The sequence below is a fragment of the Triticum aestivum genome, chromosome 3B (genome assembly GCF_018294505.1).
Source record: "Triticum aestivum cultivar Chinese Spring chromosome 3B, IWGSC CS RefSeq v2.1, whole genome shotgun sequence".
Classification (NCBI taxonomy): domain Eukaryota; kingdom Viridiplantae; phylum Streptophyta; class Magnoliopsida; order Poales; family Poaceae; genus Triticum; species Triticum aestivum.
The window spans coordinates 2,374,962-2,393,126 of NC_057801.1; the positions used below are offsets into that span (position 1 = coordinate 2,374,962).

Here is an 18,165-nt window from a genome sequence, read left to right on the forward strand (position 1 = left end):
CCACATGATATGTGTTTTGCTTGGAGCGTCATTTTATTTTATTTTGTTTTGCTTGCTGTTTGAATAATATCCCAAGATCTGAAACTCTTAAATGTTAGAGAGTCTTCACATAGTTGCATAATTATTCAACTACTCATTGATCTTTTGGAGTAGCTTGTCGTTTGCTCTAGTGCTTCACTTATATCTTTTTAGAGCACACTGGTGGTTTTATTTTGAAGAAATTGATGAACTCTCATGCTTCACTTATATTATTTTGATAGTCTTAAACAACATGGTAATTTGCTATGGTTATGAATTTAGTCCTAATATGATATGCATCCAAGAGGGATATAATAAAAACTTTCATATAAAGTGCATTGAATACTAAGAGAAATTTGATTCCTTATGATTGTTTTGAGATATGAGGACGCTGATATTAGATTCATGCTAGTGAGTAATTTTGAATTTGAGAAATACTTGTGTTGAGGTTTGTGAGTGTCGTAGCATGCACGTATGGTGAACCGTTATGTAACGAAGTTGGAGCATGAGGTATTTTTTGATTGTCATCCTTTGCGTGGAGTTTGGGATCGCGCGTTGGTTAACTCCTACCAACTCTTCCCCTAGGAGCATGCGCGTAGTGATTGGTTTCGATGATGAATAGATTTTTGCAATAAGTATGTGAGTTCTTTATGACTAATGTTGATTCCATGGATTATACGCACTCTCACCCTTCCATCATTGCTAGCCTCTCTTGTGCCGCGCAACTTTCACCGGTGCCATACATCCACCATATAGCTTCCTCAAAACAGCCACCATACCTACCTATTATGGCATTTCCATAGCCATTCCGAGATATATTGCCATGCAACTTTCCACCTTTCCGTTTATTATGACACGCTTCATCATTGTCATATTGCTTTGCATGATCATGTAGTTGACATCGTATTTGTGGCAAAGCCACCTTTCATAATTCTTTCATACATGTCACTCTTGATTCATTGCACATCCCGGTACACCGCCGGAGGCATTCATATAGAGTCATATTTTGTTCTAAGTATCGAGTTGTAATTCCTGAGTTATAAGTAAATAAAAGTGCGATGATCTTCATTATTAGAGCATTGTCCCATGTGAGGAAAGGATGATGGAGACTATAATTCCCCCACAAGTCGGGATGAGACTCCGGACAAAAAAAAGATAAAAAAGAGGCCATAAAAAAAGGAAGGCCCAAAAAAATGAGAGAAAAAGAGAGAAGGGACAATGCTACTATCCTTTTACCACACTTGTGCTTCAATGTTGCAGCATGATCTTCATGATAGAGAGTCTCCTATGTTGTCACTTTCATATACTAGTGGGAATTTTTCATTATAGAACTTGGCTTGTATATTCCAATGATGGGCTTCCTCAAATTTCCCTAGGTCTTCGTGAGCAAGCAACTTGGATGTACACCCACTTAGTTTCTTTTTGAGCTTTCATAAACTTATAGCTCTAGTGCATCCGTTGCATGGTAATCCCTACTCACTCGCATTGATATCTACTGATGGGCATCTTCATAGCCCGTTGATACGCCTATTTGATGTGAGACTATCTCCCTCTTTTGGTCTTCTCCACAACCACCATTCTATTCCACCTATAGTGCTATGTCCATGGCTCACACTCATGTATTGCGTGAAAGTTGAAAAGGTTTGAGAATACTAAAGTATGAAACAATTGCTTGGCTAAGACCGGGGTTGTGCATGATTTGAATATTTTGTGTGATGAAGATGGAGCATAGCCAGACTATATGATTTTGTAGGGATAACTTTCTTTGGCCATGTTATTTTCAGAAGACATAATTGCCTTGTTAGCATGCTTGAAGTATTATCGTTTTTATCAATATTGAACTTTTGTTTTGAATCTTATGGATCTGAATATTCTTGCCACAATAAAGAAAAATTACATTGATAAATAAGTTAGGTAGCATTCCACATCAAAAATTCTATTTTTATCATTTACCTATTCGAGGACGAGCAGGAATTAAGCTTGGGGATGCTTGATACGTCTCCAACGTATCTATAATTTTTTATTGTTCCATGCTATTATATTATCAACCTTGGATGTTTTATATGCATTTATATGTTATTTCATATGATTTCTGGGACTAATCTATTAACCTAGAGCCCAGTGCTAGTTTCTGTTTTTCCTTGTTTTTGAGTTTTACAGAAAAGGATTATCAAACGGGGTCCAAACGAGCTGAAAATTCGCGATGGTTTTTTATGGACGAGAACAAGCCCCCGAAGCAAAAGAGTTGGGCTTGAAGAGTCCCGAGTCATCCACGAGGGTGGAGGGCGCGCCCTACCCCCTGGCCGCGCCCCCTACCTCGTGGCTGACTCGAAGACCCCCCCTGACGTGAAACTGACGCCAAAAATTCCTATAATACAGAAACCCCCAAAAATAAACCTAGATCAGGAGTTCACCGCCGCAAGTCTCTGTAGCCACCAAAAACCAATCGGGACCCTTTTCCGGCACCCTGCCAGAGGGGGGGTCCATCACTGGTGGCCATCTTCATCATCCCGACACTCTGCAAGATGAGGAGGGAGTAGTTCACCCTCGGGGCTGAGGGCATGTACCAGTAGCTATGTGTTTGATCTCGCTCTCTCTCTCCTCTCTCTCTCTATCTATCTATCTATCTATCTATCTATCTATCTCTCTCGTGTTCTTGATATGGAACAATCTTGATGTATCGCGAGCTTTGCTATTATAGTTGGATCATATGATGTTTCTCCCCCTCTACCTTCTTGTAATGGATTGAGTTTTCCCTTTGAAGTTATCTTATCGGATTGAGTCTTTAAGGATTTGAGAACACATGATGTATGCCTTGCATGTGCTTATCTGTGGTGACAATGGGATATTCACGTGATCTACTTGATGTATGTTTTGGTGATCAACTTGCGGGTTTAGTGACCTTGTGAACTTATGCATAGGGGTTGGCACACGTTTTCATCTTGACTCTGGTAGAAACTTCGGGGCACTCTTTGAAGTTCTTTGTGTTGGTTTGAATAGATGAATCTGAGATTGTGTGATGCATATCCTATAACCAAACCCGCAGATACTTGAGGTGACATTGGAATATCTAGGTGACATTAGGGTTTTGGTTGATGTGTGTCTTAAGGTGTTATTTTACTACGGACTCTACGACTGTTTGTGACACTTATAGGAACAGCCCAATGGATTGAACGGAAAGAATAACTTTGAGGTGGTTTCGTACCCTACAATAATCTCTTCGTTTGTTTTCCGCTTGTCGGTGTCAAAACCGGCGGATCTCGGGTAGGGGGTCCCGAACTGTGCGTCTAGGCGGATGGTAACAGGAGACAAGGGACACGATGTTTTACCCAGGTTCGGGCCCTCTTGATGGAGGTAAAACCCTACGTCCTGCTTGATTAATATTGATGATCTGTGTTACACGAGTGGATCTACCACGAGATCAAGGAGGCTAAACCCTAGAAGCTAGCCTATGGTATGATTGTTGTTCGTCCTATGGACTAAAGCCATCCGGTTTATATAGACATCGGAGAGGGCTAGGGTTACACAAAGTCGGTTACAATGGTAGGAGATCTACATATCCGTATCGCCAAGCTTGCCTTCCACGCCAAGGAAAGTCCCATCCGGACACGGGACGAAGTCTTCAATCTTGTATCTTCATAGTCTTGGAGTCCGGCCGATGATGATAGTTCGGCTATCCGGACACCCCCTAGTCCGGGACTCCCTCAGTAGCCCCCGAACCGGGCTTCAGCGACGACGAGTCCGGCGCGTATATTGTCTTCGGCGTTGCAAGGCGGGTTCTCCTTCAAACTTCATGTTCCTGTCGAATAGTGTCTGGCTTCCTTATAAATGTTGCGCTCCTTGGCTTCTACGCCCAATAATGGCCTTCTTCCACGTGTCGTATGAATGCGAAAAGCTAGGGTATTTTTACATTTTACCCCCTAGCCGTGCGAACGAGCCGCCTATAAGAGAGGCGAGGATCTAGATCCAGCTCACACCATCCTCCATTCCGCAAGTTCTCATCGAAGCGCCTCTGACAAAAATCCATTCCATCATGGATAGTCGACGCGGCTCCTCCTCTCGCGCTCCCAGCCCTAAGCCAGGAGATTGGGGGAGATGCTCAGTTCCACACAGCGAGCTAGTGGCGCTCCAAACCGAGGGATATCTTCCCCCAGCTTTCATGGTTCCGGTTCGAGCCGGACTGGCCACCTTCAAGGGTGGAAAGCAGGCGGAGAGCGTCCCCAACCCTTCCAAAGGAGAGCGGGTATGCTTCGTCCCTTATCTAATAAGGGGACTCGGATTTCCCATACATCCGTTTCTCCGGGGGCTCCTGGAGTTCTACGGACTCCAGCTTCACCACCTCACACCTGCCTCCATTTTGCACATCGCGGGCTTTGTAGCTCTTTGCGAGCTGTTCCTGGGCATCGAGCCCCATTTTGCACTGTGGAAGAGATTGTTTTGCCTCGTACCCCGTTCTTATGAGGGGTCGATATATCAAGTGGGCGGAGCCGAAATATGGCGCATCGCTGGGACCGGATATCTATCCGGCACCCCGAAGAAGGCGTCCGAAGACTGGCCTTCGGAATGGTTCTACATGGAGGACGCCCCTCTGCCGGATCCAGTTCGGATCGGCCTCCCGGAGTTCAGCAATGCTCCCTTGAAGAAACGCCTGAGTTGGCGCCCGCGGAGCCCTCAACGGGAGGATGATGGGAGCGTCCATTATCTGATGGGCCGGATTAGGTTACTGGCCCACTCCGGATTGACCATGATTGGAATCATGGCCACGTGCATTATGCGAGGGGTGCAGCCACTCCAATATAGGGGCCACCCTATGTGGGATTTCAACGGGGAAGACGACGCCACCCGTCATGGCCGCAGAGGGCCGAGCTCGGCAGCCGATCTGGCAAAGATCCTGTCCGGCTTGTACAAGGGGGAGGAGGAGGACTTTCTCCGCACGAATCCATTGAACGGATTCTCCATGAATAACCCTCGGAGCTGGGTAAGCGGACGTTTATCTACCCGATCCATACTTCCAAAGTCAAGTATTTTACTTTGTGATTTCGACGCAGGAGCTGCGCCGGGACGTGGAGGGCATACGAAGCCTAACTCCACAGCCCGAGGATCCGGAACGATCCCTTGATCCGACCTCCGAAGAGGATCCGGACATAAAGGTGGAGCTGATTGACGGGGTGTTCCACCAACTTAGCATGGACAATGCCCTAGTCGCCATTACGGCTGACTACCCCGGTTTGTTTCCGGCCTCCCAGGTGACTACGACCGAGGTCTTGACACCATCATTTGATCCGTGCTCAATTCTGACCATCCTATACTGATGGTGCATCGCAGGAGGTGCCTTTAAGGCGGGAAGCCGAACCTGCGGCGGCTGACCAGCAAGGGTCAGTTCGGCCCAGCAGGCGGAAGAGGAGTGCGACGCGAATCGAAACGTCGCCGCAACGGTACGGCGCACCGTTGTTTTTAAGGGAAGGATCCCTAGGAGGTATATTAATGCTCATAACTTTTTCCAGGAGAAAGAGCGCTCGCCGGACAGTGTCCGGAGAGGTTGCCAATCAAGCCTCCGCCAGCCATGCTCCATCGCGTGGTCCGGAAGTGGAGGCGAACACAAGGCAAGAGCCGGATGCTCCTCCGACGGAGGATGCCGACAGGCTGTCCGCCACCCGGTCTGAGGTGGAGAGCGCCATGAATCACAGGCGTCGCCGGACAGTTCTTCGTGACGCGTGTTTCTCCCCGGAGGCGTTGAATGCCTTTGATGCGGGAAACGCGCACCTCCGTGCTGCTCAAGATGGTTTAACCAGAGCCACGGAGCAGTATGTGAAGGACATACGGGTAAGTAATTTTAATAGTTATATATGCTAGTAGCCCCCGAGACTTAAAATAGTTAAAATAACTGATTTAAGGATCATTTATTATGCAGGATCTTACGGAGAAGAATACCCACCTGTCCCAGGAGCTCCAAGAGTGCAAGGCCCAACTTGAGGCCGCACTAGCCACCACAGGGGGAGCCACAGAGACCCCCGCTGGTAATACGTACTTCGAAAAGATAAGTAGTTAACAAAGTGCGGCGTGTGCGTAAATCTGACAATAATATTGCAGAGGGCGCCGGACTAGATCCGGACAAGCAACAGCTACTGCGTCAGCTAAAGGCCGGCGAGAGGGTGCTTATGAAGGTGCAGCAGGAGAGAAACAAGCTCCAAGATGCCCACACCCAGCTAGGAGAAGAGCTGAAAGGTGTTCGGGCCCAGCTGTCTGGCTCCGTGAAGGAGAATCAGCGGCTTCGTCGCGGCATTTATAGTAAGTGCTTGAGCAAATTCCTTTGAAAAGAAGAATTCGGCGAGGAAGTCGATTGACAGAAATGTGTCTTTAGGTGTGCTCACAGGTCGCCCTGCGGAGGAAATGCCTGGTTCAACGGGTGACCAACTTCCCGAGCTGGTGCAACTGCTCGAACGTGTTCGGCAGGCGATGAGTGGCGTCGTTCAGGCTTTATGGCCTTCCGTCTCCCTACCCGAGGGCCTTGGAGGGCTTGCTGAGAAGCTTCAGGGAGCACGGCGACGCCTCCGTCTGTGGAAGATATCGGCCTGCCGTCAAGGCGCCAGGGAGGCCTGGGCCATGGTGAAGACGCGGTACCCGAAGGCTGACCCAAACCACATGGCCGAGGTCGGACCTGCGGGGCCTGATGGGAAGGAGATCCCTGTGAGCTTGATGTACGGCCAAGTAGAACTGGCCGCGAAATATTCCCAACAGGACTGTAAATTAGACAGCCTGTTAGATGGGATTGAAGAGGAGTACAATCAGTCAGTTTGACGATGTAATTTGAAATGACATGTAAAATGCCTTCTAGCCGGATTGTAGATCGTTTGTCTTTGCGGACCTTTTCGCTTCAACCTCGGGACCCAACAGTCCGGAGTGTGTCCGAATACCCTTACGGTTATAGAAGAACCGGGGCATGCGTGGAGACAAGGCGTCGGGGTCATAATTGCTTTATCAGACAAGTGCCCAACTAGCTATGTTATATTACATGGTTAGTAAGAAACATCTTCCAGGGAGAATAGTTCCGTTAAGGGTTCCTTTCCCTGGGAGGCATGCCCTAAAGTGCATGTCCGGACTGCGAAAATAGCAGAAAAAGCATCTGGGGGCAAATAAATAAGTAAGTAATAAATCATCTTTCAAGTCACCGACCGAATATTCTCTTAAGAACGCTAGCTTTCGGCTTCACCCAGTCTGAGGTACACATCCGGCTGACCCGGCAGTAACAATCGCAGAGGTGCTCCCTTTACCTCCTAGCCGAACAATCGGGAACGTAGGGGTAAGCACAGGAGCCAGGCAACCCAGCTTGGCCAAAACTTAAGTCATATCGATGCATATAATGGTGAATAAAAGGTACATGCGGAAGTATGACACATGTGTTGGGCATGAAGCCCGTATAAATAAGCTTCTGTTAAAGAAGCCCCCAGGTATAATGAGTGCTAGGAGCACATCAAGTGTGTGCGAACAATGCGCAAATCAGCCTATCAAAGGTATTGGAAAAAAAGTGGGAAGAAGGAGGGGGACAAGAGACAGTGAAAATGTAAAAAGGTGGACGGAGGAGTGAGACGAACTCTGAGTCCGGCGTTAGGCGTAGAATCTTCGGAGACGGGCTGCGTTCCATGGGTTCGGCTCGAGTCGGTTGTCAGATGCGTTACGTAGACGGTATGCTCCGCCGGTCAGGACTTGGTCGATGATGAAGGGACCTTCCCACTTGGGCTTAAGTTTGTCCTTTTTCTTGTCCGGCAGGCGTAGAACAAGTTCGCCAACATTGTAAGCTTTGGCCCGTACTTCTCTGCTTTGATATCTTCGAGCCTGCTGTTGATAAAATGCGGAACGAGCTTTTGCCACGTCCCGCTCCTCCTCTAAGGCGTCCAAACTGTCCTGCCGATCCAGCTCGGCTTCTCTTTCTTCGTACATGCGCACGCGAGGTGAGTCATGAATTATATCGCAGGGCAGAACTGCCTCTGCGCCGTACACCATAAAAAATGGTGTGAATCCGGTAGTTCGGTTTGGCGTGGTCCGCAGCCCCCAGAGTACGGAGTCGAGCTCCTCTACCCAGTGCGTGTTAGATTCCTTGAGGGACCGCACTAGTCTGGGTTTGATGCCGCTCATGATTAGACCATTTGCTCGCTCGACTTGACCGTTAGTTTGGGGGTGATAGACTGAAGCGTAGTCGAGCTTGATGCCCATATTTTTGCACCAGAGTTTAACCTCGTCGGCCGTGAAATTCGTGCCGTTATCAGTGATGATGCTGTGGGGGACGCCAAAACGGTGTACTACCCCGGATATGAAATCTATCACAGGTCCGGATTCTGCCGTTTTAACCGGCTTGGCTTCAATCCATTTGGTGAATTTGTCCACCATGACCAATAAGTATTTGTGCTTGTGGGTTCCCCCTTTAAGGGGTCCAACCATGTCAAGCCCCCAGACCGCGAACGGCCAGGTGATGGGTATAGTTTTGAGGGCGGTGGGTGGCATGTGGCTCTGATTAGCAAAGAGCTGGCAACCGACGCATCGTTGGACTAAGTCCTGAGCATCTGCCCGGGCTGTTGGCCAATAAAATCCTGTACGGAAGGCCTTGCCTACAAGGGCCCGGGCTGCAGCGTGGTGCCCGCCGAGTCCGGCGTGAATTTCAGCCAGGAGATTACGCCCTTCCTCTTCGGAGATACACCTTTGAAGGACTCCGGTTGTGCTTTTCTTATAAAGTTCTCCCTCATGGACCTTGTAGGCTTTAGATCGCCGAACTATGCAGCGGGCCTCATTTTGGTCTTCGGGAAGTTCCTGCCTAATTAAGTAGGCTAGGAATGGTTCCGTCCACGGGGCAATTACTGCCATTATTTCGTGGGCTGAAGGTGTTATTTCATTGCTGAGCCGCCGATTGTGTCAGAATTGTCTGAGTTAGGTGCTGCAGCTGGCTCCGGATTGTTATTTCCGGACTCCTCTTCCCATAATACGGATGGCTTAAAGAGCCGTTCCAGGAAGATGTTTGGAGGGACGGCGTCGCGTTTTGCGCCGATGCGTGCTAACACGTCTGCTGCCTGGTTATTATCCCGGGCTACATGGTGGAATTCGAGTCCTTCGAACCGAGCTGACATTTTTAGGACGGCGTTGCGGTAAGCTGCCATTTTCGGATCTTTGGCGTCAAAGTCTCCATTTACTTGGGATATTGCGAGGTTTGAATCCCCGCGCACCTCTAGGTGTTGAATGCCCATGGAGATTGCCATCCGGAGGCCGTGTAGAAGGGCCTCGTATTCGACTGCGTTGTTGGAGTCCATGTACATTATTTGAAGTACGTATTGGACTGTGTCTCCAGTTGGGGACGTCAAGACGACGCCAGCCCCCAAGCCAGCCAACATTTTGGATCCGTCGAAATGCATGATCCAATTGGAGTACGCGTCGTACTCTTTAGGGAGTTCGGCTTCGGTCCATTCGGCGAGGAAGTCAGCCAGAACTTGCAATTTTATAGCTCGCCGTGGTTTGTAGGTTATGTCAAATGGTAAGAGCTCAATGGCCCATTTTGCAATCCTGCCCGTTGCGTCGTGATTGTTTATAATATCGTTGAGAGGTACTTCGGAGGCCACCGTTATGGAACACTCTTGAAAGTAGTGTCGCAGCTTCCGGGATGCCATGAACACCGCATACGCTATCTTTTGATAATGTGGGTACCGGGACTTGCATGGAGTTAAGACAGTGGATACGTAGTACACTGGTTTTTGAAGAGGGAATCTGTGCCCTTCTGTTTCTCGTTCGACGACGCGTACCGCGCTGACAACTTGATGTGTTGCTGCGATATATAATAACATAGGTTCGCCCAGGTTGGGCGCGGCCAGGACCGGATTTGTTGCCAGTATGGCCTTGATTTCTTCGAGTCCGGCCGTGGCGGCATCCGTCCATTCGAAGTGTTCGGTGCGCCGGAGGAGGCGATAGAGGGGCAGAGCCTTTTCTCCCAAACGGGAGATGAAGCGGCTTAGAGCCGCTACGCACCCAGTTAGTTTTTGTATTTGCTTGAGGTCTTTTGGGATATCCAATTGTGACAGAGCTCGGATCTTGGCTGGGTTTGCTTCAATTCCTCTACCGGATACAATGAAGCCCAAAAGCTTTCCGGCTGGTACTCCGAAGACACATTTTTCCGGGTTGAGCTTAATGTCATATGCTCGGAGGTTGTCAAATGTCACCCTCAAGTCGTCTACTAGAGTTTCGACGTGTTTGGTCTTGACGACCACATCGTCTACGTATGCCTCTACTGTTTTGCCTATCTGGGTAGCCAGACATGTCTGAATCATGCGCTGATATGTTGCGCCGGCGTTTTTGAGTCCGAAGGGCATTGTGTTGAAGCAGAATGGCCCATATGGAGTAATGAATGCCGTTGCGGCCTGGTCTTTTTCCGCCATCTTGATTTGATGGTATCCGGAGTATGCATCGAGGAAGCACAATGAATCGTGCCCTGCGGTAGCATCGATGATTTGGTCGATGCGAGGGAGAGGGAAAGGGTCCTTTGGACAGGCCTTGTTAAGGTCTTTGAAATCGACGCAGAGGCGCCAGGATTTGTCCTTTTTTGGTACCATTACTAGGTTGGCTAGCCAGTCCGGATGTTTGATATCTCTGATGAATCCGGCTTCTAAGAGCTTGGCTAGCTCCTCTCCCATTGCCTGTCTTTTGGGTTCGGAAAATCGCCGAAGAGCTTGTTTGACTGGCTTGAATCCTTTTAGGATATTTAGGCTGTGCTCTGCCAGCCTGCGTGGGATTCCTGGCATGTCTGAAGGGTGCCAGGCAAAAATGTCCCAATTTTCCCGGAGGAATTCTCGTAGTGCGGCTTCTACATCAGGATTTAATTGTGCCCCAATGGATGCCGTCTTTGTGGGGTCCGTTGGATGGACCTGAAATTTGACTATTTCGTCTGCTGGTTTGAAAGAGGTGGACTTGGACCTCTTGTCGAGTATCACATCGTCCCTATCCACCGTGGAGCGCAGCGCAGTTAGTTCCTCTGCCGCTAGGGCTTCGGATAATGCCTCTAGGGCCAGTGCGGCTGTCTTATTTTCAGCGCGGAGTGCTGTATCTGGATCACTGGCGAGAGTGATTATTCCATTGGGTCCGGGCATTTTGAGCTTCATGTACCCGTAATGGGGTATAGCTTGGAAGATTGTGAATGCCTCTCGCCCTAACAAGGCGTGATATCCGCTGCCGAATGGGGCCACTTGGAACGTGACCTCTTCGGACCTGTAATTGTCCGGCGAGCCGAACACTACATCTAGTGTGATTTTTCCTGTGCAGCGTACTTCTCGACTAGGGATTATTCCCCTGAAGGTTGTGCTGCTCCGCTCGATGCGGCTCCAGTCAATTTCCATTTTTTGAAGAGTTTCTTCGTAGATGAGGTTTAATCCGCTGCCGCCATCCATGAGTACCTTGGTAAGACGAAAGCCGTCCACTATCGGACTGAGGACCAATGCGGCTGGTGCTCTAGCTGTTCGGAATTTAGGTTCGTCGCTGGCATTGAAGGTGATAGCCGTGTCACTCCATGGATTTGTTGTTGCTACTTGGTAGACTTCGGCGAGGCTGCGGATTGTTCGTTTCCGCATGTTATTTGATGCGAAAGTCTCGAAGACTGTTAATACCGTACTGGTGCTGCTGGGCTGGTTGCCCGGGGCTAAAAAGCCTTCGCCACTTTTGGCCACCTGCCGTAATATCCAACATGCTCGAAGGCTATGTGTTGGAGTGGCGCCCTCCGTACTGTGGATTTTGCAGGGTCCGTTGAGCCATCCCTCCAGTACGGTTCCGTACCCTTTAGGGGTTTTTTGCTTTTTGGTTTTTAACCCAGGTGCTTGAGTATGACGCACCCTTTTATTTCGGACTGGGGTTGTATTCAGGGCCGGATTGTCCCAAAACCTAGTTTCGGTTTTCCAGGCACTCTCCATCGCGCAGTATTTTTGTACAATGGTCGCTAGGTCGACGAAGCGTGTAACTTCGCGACGACTGATGGCGTTTATGATTCCCTTGTCCGTGCAATTGTTGCAGAAGATTGAAATCGCGCTTTCTTCACGGCAGTCCTTTATCCTGTTCATAACCAGGAGGAATCTGGCCCAGTAATGATGTACTGTTTCATCGGGCTCTTGCCGTATTTGAGATAGATCGCTTATGTTTGGGTGGGCGGGTGGAATCAAGTTCGGAACCCCGCCCGATCTGAGGCTCAAAGGCCAAGAAGCTTCCGGATTCGGAAGCTTGGTTTGCTGGACGCTTTCCAACAAATCTGGTCCGATGCCTGACTTTAGGTTCAGTATTTGATTAGCGTCCGTCCCTCCGCGGGAATCCGGCATGGAGGGATCGGGAATCCGGACATAGTTGGTTTTTAACATAGAAGAAGAGTCGCCGCATTGTTCCTCTACCACAACAACGTGGTGGGTAACCTGGGGAGAGTTAATTTCTCTCAGATCGGTTTTAAGCCCAATCTGATCGTAGTCGGTAGCGACTCCCAGGGCGGCGATGCGATCCAAGAGCTCGTTTACGGAGGAGAGCTCAATCGGATCTAGCTGCTCGGCGAATTCCGAGCTGACGTGAAGATCGCTTTTAATGACCTGAGAGGTCATTGTCGGAGCGGTGGCCGAACAGGCGGTCATAAGAAAACCGCCTAGCCGGATAGTCTGGCCGGCGGCCAAAGCTCCCTTGACGACGGTGCCGTCTTTAAAGACGGGAAAAGGCATCCTTCCTGATGGTGACGGCACAGAGGAACTCTCAATGAAAGCACCAATGTCGGTGTCAAAACCGGCGGATCTCGGGTAGGGGGTCCCGAACTGTGCGTCTAGGCGGATGGTAACAGGAGACAAGGGACACGATGTTTTACCCAGGTTCGGGCCCTCTTGATGGAGGTAAAACCCTACGTCCTGCTTGATTAATATTGATGATGTGTGTTACAAGAGTGGATCTACCACGAGATCAAGGAGGCTAAACCCTAGAAGCTAGCCTATGGTATGATTGTTGTTCGTCCTGTGGACTAAAGCCATCCGGTTTATATAGACACCGGAGAGGGCTAGGGTTACACAAAGTCGGTTACAATGGTAGGAGATCTACATATCCGTATCGCCAAGCTTGCCTTCCACGCCAAGGAAAGTCCCATCCGGACACGGGACGAAGTCTTCAATCTTGTATCTTCATAGTCTTGGAGTCCGGCCGATGATGATAGTTCGGCTATCCGGACACCCCCTAGTCCAGAACTCCCTCACCGCTATTAGTGACTTTGGAGTGAATCTTTGTTGCATGTTGAGGCATTGTTATATGATCTAATTTATGTTATCATTGTTGAGAGAACTTGCACTAGTGAAAGTATGAACCCTATGCCTTGTTTTGAAGCATTGCAATACCGTTTTTGCTCACTTTTATTACTAGTTACCTTGCTGTTTTTATAATTTCAAATTACAAAAACCTATATCTACCATCCATATTGCACTTGTATCACCATCTTTTCGCCGAACTAGTGCACCTATAAAATTTACCATTGTATTGGGTGTGCTGGGGACACAAGATACTCTTTGCTATTTTGTTGCAGGGTTGTTTGAGAGGGACCATCTTCATCCTATGCCTCCCACGGATTGATAAACCTTAGGTCATCCACTTGAGGGAAAGTTGCTACTGTCCTACAAACCTCTGCACTTGGAGGCCCACAATGTCTACAAGAAGAAGGTTGTGTAGTAGACATCAGGCACCATGTCGGTGGCGGTGGCTCTCCCTCTTGGTCGAGTGGGCGGCATGGGGATAGCGGTGGGTGGCTCGGGAGCTCTCCCTATCCTTGGCAGCAGCGTCGCCCCGATCCGGACCAGGGGAGCTGAACTCATTGCGCCTGTCCTGAAGACCTCGTATGGCACGGGGGAGCTTCCATGCGAAACCTGTCGCTACTCTGCAGGCGGCACGGGGAGGTGTGGACCTCCTTCTCTTGGATGTGTGATGTGGTAGGTGTAGATCTAGGGTTTTTGCTTGGGCGAGTTGTTCTGGGCTCAGGGCCAATCGAAACTTGTGCTTTGGGTAGGAGAGGTCGGGCTTGGCCCAAGGTGTGCTCGTTGGTGACCTTCGTGATCTCTTCATGGGCATAATGGTCAGTGATGGTGGTCTGGTCTTCGCTATCATGTCCGGCAGATCGACGACGCTGGCCATGGTTGAGGCGTCGCGTGAGCGGGCTCAGCGGTGGTCATCGGTAGTCACGGGGTTGTGTCCCCCCGGTCCATCGGGACCGTCTGGGGACGCATGTGTGGACGCCCCTTACTGTGGGGGCATCGACCCAGATCTGGTAACTGAAGACGGGCTAGGAAGGAAAGGAGATCCCTTTCTTTCATCCTTCCATGGTTGTTGCTCCGTGATGTGGACGGATGGTGGTGGCTACGACATGGATGTCGGAGCGGCAGCTCCGAATGGCGGTCCGCATGGTTGGCTCCTCAGTTGGGCACCATGTCGGTGGCGGTGGCTCTCCCTCTTGGTCGTGTGGGTGGCATGGGGATAGCGCTGGGTGGCTCGGGCGCTCCCCCTGTCCTTTGTAGCGGCGTCACCCCGATCCGGACCAGGGGAGCTGAACTCATTGTGCCTGTCCTGAAGACCTCGTGTGGCACGGGGGAGCTACCGAGCGAAACCTCTGCACTTTGGCACCGATGATGGCAACACTTGCGGGCGTCACTTTCGTCTTGAAGACGTCGTCATGGTGCTCCTCTTCATGCAAGGATTCTGGGTGAAGACCCTTGTCTCTTCTGGACTCGATGGCGGCGACGCTTTGCGCCATTTTCCCTCCTGTGGGCGTTGTCATTGAGCTTAGGTGTTTAGGGCATTGTGTGGCCTTGTACCCGGCTTCTCTTTGCTTTCTTTTGGTAGCGTAGCAGTTCTGCTTGATACGTTTATCAGGGGATCGACATTGTATGAGAGATACCCACCATCTTGTATCGTTCGGCCGTGTACTTGGTTCGGTTATTGCTTTATATGTAAAGCGGGGCGTAAACCTGTTTCGAGTCGCAGAGGGAGATGCACTGGTCGACAAATATCAATGCAGCTTGTTGTGGTGGTGGTGGTTGTTGTTATTGTTAATAGAAATTACACAAGGTGATTATATATTTTATACTCCCTCCGTCCGAAAATACTTGTCATCAAAATGGACAAATGGGGATGTATCTAGAACTAAAATACATCTAGATACATCCCCTTTTATTCATTTTGATGAGAAGTATTTCCGGACGGAGGGAGTATTTAACATGTAGTACAACAAGCTATGATTGCCCAAAACTTGTTTATAGAAATTATAGAGGGTGATTATAGATCGAAGATTGGTCCACATTTTTTTTGCATACATTGATAATGTTGTGAGTTCAACACTTTTACTAGTTATAGTTAAGGTGTTTCCACCCCTAATGGTAGTTAGTTAATGAATAGACATCATGTACCATTTCTGGGATGTTTATATTTACTTTTTACACAAATTGACTTACTATCATACCAATGCTCCCAGTCGTTCGGAAATTCTTGAAACACCTATACCAATTCTTGTGCTGAAAGCCTGTAAAATAACAAGAAAGAAATTTATGAAATCAGTTAACTTAATTTGATGCAAATTGGATAACTTTATAATTTGATATTTAGATGGAAATTAACCAATCCTCCATCACACAAGCAATTTTTTTCCAGCCGCGTCTAACTAAATTTAGCACATACATTCAGGCCATAAGAGAGGGACAAAAAATGAAGACATAAGTAAAGATGTGTATGTCATGTTGTGTACATCCAAGGTTGTTTTCAAACTTCTGGGCTAGCTTTCCTCCTTCTTTTTCTTTCTATCATTCTATAGCCTAAGAAAATGATTGGAGAGGAATCTATAGTTCCGCAGATTCACATACGCACAGGGACACTCTTATATTTTCTTTTGTGCATTTTACTTGTACATATGTTGCTAATTCAGTATAATGTTACTTAGAAACTAACATTACCCGTGAGATGAGTATGAACACATATTTTTATTAAGGCTATCGATTCAAGGTTCCAAAAAGGAAAAATAATATTTTGACACAAAAATCATTTTAATCAGCAAATAATGCTTTTAATGATACAATTTTCATGCCTCATGAACAATATTTTATTGGTATAATTAATTATTGGTCGAAACCTTAATCCTAGGACTCGTGTGCGCATTATGTTTTGCAGCGTGTGTATGTACGTACCCGGGAGTGTATAGTGTAGAATATTCTGTCGGCAGCAACAGAGTGATTAGCGTTAATGATGACAGCCCCTTCTTCCTCAAGAATGGTGATCACCTCATGGATCTTGATAGGCCTCTCTGTGCTGCATATCAGCCTTACCTCCATGCTTTCATCGTCGTATTGCCGCACATCCACTACCCGTGGTGATACCTCCAATTTTTTTCCTCCTTCTGGTGACCCCGCACCGCTGCTTGTGGTAGCAGTGATAGTGGGCGTCGAGATGCCACTAACTCCCAGTAACGTAGCTATGGCTTGTGCAGAGACCTTCTTGTGTTGTAGATCATCGACCCGTTCCTTGAGCTTCTTGATGTATGATGCCGCCACATCCAGGCTGCCTAGCTGGCTCAATGTATCATATATATGCATTAAAGGAACAATAATATAAACATATTATGAAGTGATTTTTTTTATTTGATGACATGATTTCCTTGGCTGATAATCTTGATAATGGACGAGTTGTATTTTTTCCCAGTTTATTTATGGTGATGCATGTGATTACACAAAACAAACCTTCTGGATTTGACACTGTATTATTCATATCATCTTGTGTAAGCCCATACTTTCAAACATCACGTTATCTGGGCGCTATAGCGTTTAGAGGGGCATCATGCTAAGTCGATTACCACCAATTAACACGCTATAGCACTAGTTAGCGCGCTAACACTTCTTCTGCTATTTGCCATAATCCACTATTTAAAACTTGCGTAAAAAAAAATTGAGGATATCCTTTAGTCGACAGTGTGTTTGTACTCTTTGCTTAATAATATGGCTGTGTGGATCAATCGAAAAAAAAGCAATGTGTTCTTACTTTGCACTTGTTTTTCTATACCGTGCCTCGACATGCCATGAGCTCCAAAAATATACTCTTGGACGGAGGGAGTAGTACCTAATGTGAAAATAAATGCCCAGCAAACACTCCTAATTACCATTCTCCACTTAAATATTCACAATACAATATATAAACTCAATAGTTTCTGGAGAGGACGAGATCATGAGATAATAAGCATGGAGAATTGGAGAGAAACAACTAGCTAGCTATCAATCAACTATATAAGAAAAAAGGGAACAAGCTAGCATGTGAAGAGAAGTGTGTTCTTTCATTACAGCGTGGGGGAAGTGTTGTTTTGGGATGAGGGACGCGAGCTTGTCGCAGAGCGCCTTCATGCGCTGCCTCCTCTGCCTCTCGGACCTCTTCTTCTCCATCGGTGCCGCCGTGTCGCCAGTCGCCCTGGTCCTCTTTCCGCCACTCACCGGCTTGGCCTTCATCTCCATCTAGCTTAGCAGGGAGAGATCGATCAGCAGCCGCGGTCTTATTGCTCTAGAACGAAATTTAAACGTAATGGAGAAGAAGATACCGAGGTGCAGGCAGCTGCTAGGTTCATGGCGGCAGCTCTAGCTAGGTAGGATTAGGATGCGATGGAGGAGGAAGAAGGAGTGCGTGGTAAGGGCTGGCCTGATCTGAGAATATATGCTAGGCCAATGGGTGCATAGAAAAAAGGGTATATATTGTGTTCAAAATGTGTGTACAGATATACGAGGTAGTATATCCGTGGCTACAGTAGTGGATTTCAGTACGTACACATGCTATTGGTTGGAGTGGGATGCAGTGGTGGAGCCAGAAAAATAGGGCCGAGTATTATTAAACCTTGTTGGGGTGGGCCAATCCATCAAAAACACTGTTCATATACTAGGCCTAAATCGCTGACACCCCCTGTCTCCGCCACTGGTGGGATGGAGAAATTTCAAGGGAGATTTGCAGCTGCGTGTTGTTGTTATATGCTCCGCGTGTTCCGGTGACAAAGGTGACAGCAGCGTGTGCATGCATGGATCTATTGGTTAAACACGTACAGTAGGATCCAGCGTATAATTCCCGGCCGTGGGCGATATATACAACAAGCACAGCATGCAT

General features: G+C 48.1%; 1 protein-coding gene across 1 annotated transcript; it reads right to left on the minus strand.

Moving 5' to 3' along the window:
• Positions 1-15,335: 15,335 nt before the first annotated feature.
• On the minus strand, positions 15,336-17,850 carry LOC123064209 (transcription factor bHLH168). Its single transcript, XM_044487737.1, has 4 exons — positions 17,612-17,850; positions 17,361-17,528; positions 16,218-16,610; positions 15,336-15,559 (listed from the first exon to the last, which is right to left on the minus strand). Exons 1-4 carry the CDS (start codon positions 17,636-17,638, stop codon positions 15,494-15,496), a joined length of 654 nt encoding a protein of 217 aa, XP_044343672.1. The 5' UTR covers positions 17,639-17,850; the 3' UTR covers positions 15,336-15,493.
• Between the last annotated feature and the right edge of the window lie 315 nt (positions 17,851-18,165).

Bases quoted from the DNA above. Each gene is read 5' to 3' on its own strand.
- LOC123064209 (XM_044487737.1), bottom strand. From the start codon at position 17,638: ATGAACCTAGCAGCTGCCTGCACCTCG. The intron at 16,611-17,360 runs GTAATGAAAGAA...ATGCATATATAT, and splicing joins AACAACACTTCCCCCACGCT to GATACATTGAGCCAGCTAGG. The intron at 15,560-16,217 runs GTACGTACATAC...GTTATTTTACAG, and splicing joins TCTACACTATACACTCCCGG to GCTTTCAGCACAAGAATTGG.